This window comes from Mastigoproctus giganteus, chromosome 8 (assembly GCF_048544385.1).
Source record: "Mastigoproctus giganteus isolate SK-2022 chromosome 8, ASM4854438v1, whole genome shotgun sequence".
In the NCBI taxonomy this organism is placed as follows: domain Eukaryota; kingdom Metazoa; phylum Arthropoda; class Arachnida; order Uropygi; family Thelyphonidae; genus Mastigoproctus; species Mastigoproctus giganteus.
Window position 1 is genome coordinate 33,349,101 of NC_143582.1, and position 6,343 is coordinate 33,355,443.

The following is a 6,343-nucleotide window of genomic DNA, read 5'->3' on the forward strand; positions in this document are numbered from 1 at the left end:
GCATTCACATGCCAGCTTAGCAGGGGAGTTCCTAGGGAATGTGGTGCCCAGGTGCCAATCACAATTTGGTGCATCCCTTTAAAATTTTCTTCACGTGTATATAAGTTTCAGGTTTTCAGGCGCCCTTGAACGTTTGTGCCTGGGTTCAGTGCACCCCTTGCACCCTTGAGACGGCCTGCCCCCTGCACCTTAGCATTAGAAGTAGAAAGAAAAAGAACAATTACAAAAATAAAATTGTGGGCTGTCAGAAGCTTGCCAAGGAGCCATGCCTATTCACAGTACACTGAGAAAATTGATGAGAAGTAAAAGGAATGAACTAGCAGAATATCCTGCTAATACATCAAATGTGGAATCATTAGTGATTCCTAACAGTTTCCAAACCTATTCCTGTAATGAATTTGAGACAGAAAACTTTATGCTTGCTAACAATGGCCAAGAGTCATGCAGAATTCTTCTGTTTGGAAGACAAAGAAATGCATTTTTACTAAAAGAATTGAAAAAATGGTATGTTGATGGCACTTCCAAACTTTCACCACTTTTGTTTTCACAAGTCTATGTTATTATGGCAGAAATGCATGGAGGTGTACAATGATGTATCTCTTGAATAAGCTGTGATCTGCATATGACAAATTATTTGATATGATTCTCCAGATTCAACCCAAGTGGAATCCAGAAATAATTAATTGTACTTTGAGGTAGCTACATTCAAGAGTATAAAGGAGCAGTTTTCGCTTGCTAAAATTCATGGTTATTTTTTCTAACTTGCACACAACATGAAAAAAACATCTCGCTTATATGGAGCTTCCACATCAATACATCAAGCACAATTTGCTCTACAAGCTAAAATGATTAGTGCACTGCTATTTGTACCAAGTGAATAGATCAATGAAACAATTGAACACTTTGCTGATGTTCTCTCCAATGAACTACAACCACTCCTTGATTGGTTTGAGGACAACTACATAGGCAGAAGAGGACATCTACCATTACCTATGTGGGTAATGGGAGACGTACTCTGATATTTCCACATGAAATGTGGAATTTATATAGAAGAATTTAAACAATGATGGCCATACAAAAAATCATGCAGAAGCAACATACAGAAGACTGCAGTGCAAGCTAGGAGTAGAACATCCTAATATCTGGAAGTTTATCGATGGATTGCATAAAGTTCAAAAGGGAAGAGACCTTTACTGTGAGCAATGAATCGCAAGATAGAATGAAAAAATACAGAGAAGGAGACAAGGATATAAGCTATAGTTAGAATTTTTAATGATAGAAATTGTTGAATTTTTGAGAGGTATTGCCCATAACTTTGCATTGTCAAACTAATTTGCAATGTACCTTTTTATACTTTTGTTTTAATGATATATTATGCAAATGTTAAAATCAATAAATATTTTACTTTATTTGCTTTTATTTTGACCTTTATTTATGAGTTTGAGAAAACGCACTTGCTGCCAAGTTTCTTTATTTAAACCTACGTCTTTTAATACCTTGACTAATATTTTTATATATTAATAAATAAATATTGTACTTAGCACCAAGTTGGGTGATGCCAAGATAGCTGGTGCTGAGTTTGGTCTGCATTGAGATGGCTGTGCCCAAATAGCTGCAGAGAAATGATGTGAAATTTCAGAAAACATATATGCAAGATTTTCTGTGTATTTTAAAATTTGGAAAAGGTAACATGTTTGTCTTATGTACCATATGTAGATGTGATTTTTCAATTTCAAGTGGGAGGAAATGCATTGTAATCAGGCATTTGAAAACAAGAATAACAATAGCATGCAGTGCATAGAAAGAGATGTAAAAATAGATATTGCATTTCATGGTATAATATGTGGTAAATATTTATTTGAATCTTTTTTCCATAGAACATTATCTTCCTCTAAGTTATATTGGTCACACAGGTACGTTATTCAGAAATACATTTCCCAATAGGCCAAAATACTGAAAAAAATATAATATATATATATAGTTTTTGGAAGTAAAAAAAAAAAGCATCATTAGTGAAATTGCAATTGGAATCAGACAGGGAAAGAAGAGATTAATGATGGCTCTGAAAAATGGGCCATTTTTGTTTGCCACAGGTGGCGGTAAACAAAGTGATTTCAAGCTATAACCCACTGTAATTACTTTTTTGTAATAAAAAAAATTATTAAATCAAAGCCGCTTTTTCTCAGAGCCAGCATGAATGATGACTCTACAGGGTTCAACATTGAACATCTGAAACAACAACCTGAAAGCATCAGAGATTCTTTCAAAAAACTGTCTTGAACTCCATTTGAGTGTAGATAATGCACCTGCTAGAGTAAGCCTGAAAACTGGAGTAGCAAGGGAATTAAAAGAGGAGATTGACAACTTGGTGGTAATAGACTGTCCTTGTCATATTATTAATTTGTGCTGAAAAGGAGAGCTGCTTGTCTTCCTCTGAAAGCAAATGAGTAGTTAGTGGAAATATATTACTGTCTAGACCAGATCTTAAGTCCTTTCAGCAATGCAAAGAACATTTATTCATAGGCTCTTTTCACTCTGTGGCCAAGTCACTTGGTCTCAGGTGAGGATATAAGACCCCTCCTGAAATTGGTTTTTTGTCCAATGAAACAGGCAAACTGACCAGAGAGTAATAGCCATATAGTTCATCAAAAGCCTGTGGCTTCCTTGCACTATATAGATATTACCATAGAACACATGCAAGTTATGAACATAATATACATGGGTAGATGAGGATAATCGTGGATAGCCCTAATATGACAGTTTTTTTTTTTTTTTTACTACTATCTAGAAAGAAGTGCTAAAACAAAAGATAGATTTAAAAATTACAACTGATACATGCCATCGAAGTGAGAAGATTTTGAAGCATGTGTGTACATGTTAGCTATCTTTGGTTAAATGTGTGACTAGAGAGATAGAACAGTGGGAATTTTTGACAAGTCTGTTTAAAGAAGAGCTTAAAAGTTTGTGAGAAAAGTAATATGAGCACTTTTCAGAGCACTTTTGAAAAGCATGAACACTTTTCAGAGTTACCAAATTGAAAAGTACATACAACAAGCAGTCACTAATAAGTGGCATTGACTCGTGTTCATGATCCGAACGTTTTGAAAGAAGACAAACTGACGAGCTAAGAAAACAAACTTCTGGTAAAAGGTAATCCTGAACAAGTCAAGCAAGCAAGCTGGACTTAATTATTACCAGCAAGCTGGCAATAATCCTGGACTTATCTTCACTTGTGCAAGAAAGTCTGTTCATGTTTGTCCCTTCTGGATTGAATAAAGCAATATGCTTGTTTCTTTTAAATATTGTGCCAGTGTTTTAAAATTCTGACATAGCTGTTCAGTCCAGTGCACCTCACATACATGTACTCAGGTTATAATGCCTAGATATGTTGAAGAATGTTATGTGCAAATTTATTTTACCAACAGTTTTCAAATCTTCCATTTTGGAAATTGATTATCATAGCAGACTAAGCTAGAAGGATGATTCTGATTTAGTCATGGGCATTTCTACTTCTGAGTTCATGGAAAGTCTAAACCATGAGAAGTTCCTGTCCTTCTGCCCAGTGAGGAAGTACTTTATGGCTGCATGTGACTATATGGGGCACAAGTTCCCACTAAAAATGTTCTTATAAGTGCCGAGGCACAAATTTCATTTGGCATCATTTTCAAATTTGAAAATTTTTGTGGACAAGTTTCCAGTATTCCATTACAGATTAAAAATTTGATGCCACATATTCACACTGCTTCCTCATGAAAATGTGTTAATCACACTTCCCACCTCCTTATCATGAACAAACTTAGACATTAAACTTGAAATATTTACATTTGGATCATTACTGAATATTAAAAACAGTAAGGAAATCAACAATGAGCCCTGGAATACTCTACTCATAATATTATTCCATAAAGAGCATTTCTCTCTCTCTCTCTCTCTCTCTCTCTCTCTCTCTCTCTCTCATTTTACATAGATGTATCATCTATGTAAAATGAGAGAGAGAGAGAGAGAGAGTGAGTATCTCATATATATAAAACCTACCTTTTTTGTTAACAAAAAATATAGGCTATACTGAAAAAACTCTACTTCAGGGCAGAACTGATAGACAAGGCACTTATCACAAACTCTATCATGCCTTGGCAAAATTCTAGACATGTACAAATTCAGCCCTAACTCATGCATTTTTTTTCAATCTCAATATCTCTCCATCTCTGCCTCAGATTGCCTGTGATTAATATCATTAGTACCCACACAACGATATCACCACAAGTTGCTCAACATCTGGTACCCTTATCATTGCATAGGTCAGTGTGGGCCAACTGTGTGGCCTCCACACTCGTCAAATTTGAATCTCATCAGCTTTTACCTTTAGGGACACCTAACAGCTCTACTCTATTAAGTTCTGGTTAGCAATGAAGAAAGTCTTTGCAGGTGCTGGGTGGCTGGCTTCACAAAATCTGAAACACTTCCAGTAAATTTAAGTCTTTGACAGGCAATGTGAAGACTTGTTGTTGCTTTATCATTGCTCAACAGAGGCCACTTTGAACACTTCTGATATGGAAAGCTGCTGAATACTTCAGTACCTTCAACAGTGTTTTACAGGATCAATATGAGCAGCAACATGGCTGTAATGTTTCCTTGTCAAGGGAACATTTCCAGACTTATGCTTTTCATATAATTTTTCTGAGTAAAACTTGCTCTTCAGTTTTGGAAAGACCTCTCAAAATTATCTTGTATATATACAAGGAGGGGTTCGAAAAAGATTTATATTCACCCAGAAGTAGTTATGATAGAAGGTGCTACAGACCAAAATATGTTACCTGTTTTTCTAACAATGGAGTGTCTCACAATAAAAATTAAATCCTCTTGAACCAGAACATTATGCACTTTGCTGTTCTGTTCCATGCTCAGAATTGGAATATGTCACTTAGCAGGTCACTAGAGCCGACCGGAATAGCCAGGTGGGTAAAGTGCCTGCCTGGCAACCCAATGGTCACGGGTTCAAATCCCACCTCGGGCTTGGAACAGAGTAAAATGCAAAAACTTTGGGAGGTGCATTATGGCCACAGAAGCCGATGCGCCAACAACTAACAAAAAAAAAAAGGTCACTAGATACACAAGCCCCCGACAAGCCAACAGTTTTACTTGTCAGGTTCAAGCACTCATTTCTTCAAATTCATCTAGTAATGCACTAAATTTTTATTTGAAATCGATAAGCTTCTTAATCAGGAACAAAAATCTAGAATAAATAATGTTAGGTAAAATTATATTAAAGATCTGTACTTCAGATATATTCTTAAAAAATTATTTTTTTTGAAAGGCTTGGATATCTGCTGAGTCCTGTTAAATGTTACATCTCAAATATAAAGATGAAATTTAATTAGGCTTGTGTGATTTAAATTAATTTGTGTTGTCTGTTTCTCTGCAAGTATATTAAATATGCTGTTATATTAATTTAGCAAGATTTTTATTCATCCACATAAAATTATATTTTATCTTTGAAGGGTGCAATGGCTGCTACTTTTCGGGCCATTAATAATTTTCCCAATTCTCCAAATTTGGAACCAGTTGCTGCCTCAGAACTTGCACGACGAAGGGGTAAAAGTCGTCCAAAGTCTTCAACAGAATGAGACAAGATATAGTTGTAGATCATTTAGTCAAAGTTGTTTATGGGCCACTGGTTGGCGATAAAATTGTGCCATAATTGCATGTCTGCGGGTAAAATGAACCTGTAAATTGTGATGGCTCCCACAAGGAGAAGCTCCTTTGTCACCCATCTGGAAAATCTGGGTGATATTTTTACAATTGAGGTTATAGTGTTTATAAATTGAAGTTGGTGCTTTATATTAAAGTTCTTCAATGTATTTCTGGATGTATAACTTCAGATGAACATACAAGCATTCCCACTGCAGTGAGTCATAAGAGAATCCAGGTAATGCATTTGGAAAGCAAGCTATAAATGCAAGCTAATAATAATAAACATTGGGAGTAATAGATCATGTAATATATATATATATAGCACAGAATACTTTATGTTAGATAGTTTAACAACAAATCCATTATTTTCTATACAGATTTTTTATTCTTCAAAGTATTTCATTGATTTACTTCTTATATTATAGGTGCAAATATTCTCAATTATTAGATTATGCTTTATACTAGTAGTTACTTAAAATTAAAATGACCAGGAAGAAATATTTCTAAATTGAGAATGAGAAAAAAAATTCATGCTTATTTTTAAAAATTTACTGATTTCCCTTGAAAATGTTGGTCACTACTCATTTTATACATGGTAGTATAGTTCTAATCATTCATTAAAAAAAGTTTTTGTACTAATGAAGAACTGTAT

The 6,343-nt window shown here is 34.8% G+C and overlaps 1 protein-coding gene across 2 annotated transcripts in view; it reads left to right on the forward strand.

Moving 5' to 3' along the window:
* The window catches only part of S6kII (Ribosomal protein S6 kinase II), a 297,018-nt gene extending 291,015 nt beyond the window's left edge, over positions 1–6,003 (forward strand). The window contains exon 19 of one of the 2 annotated variants that reach the window (XM_090379290.1): positions 5,499–6,003. In XM_090379290.1, the coding sequence (XP_090235416.1) occupies positions 5,499–5,624 (126 nt within the window). In that variant the 3' untranslated portion in view covers positions 5,625–6,003. The remainder of the gene's footprint in view (positions 1–5,498) is intronic. The other variant, XM_090379291.1, reaches the window with a different exon arrangement.
* Positions 6,004–6,343: the final 340 nt, after the last annotated feature.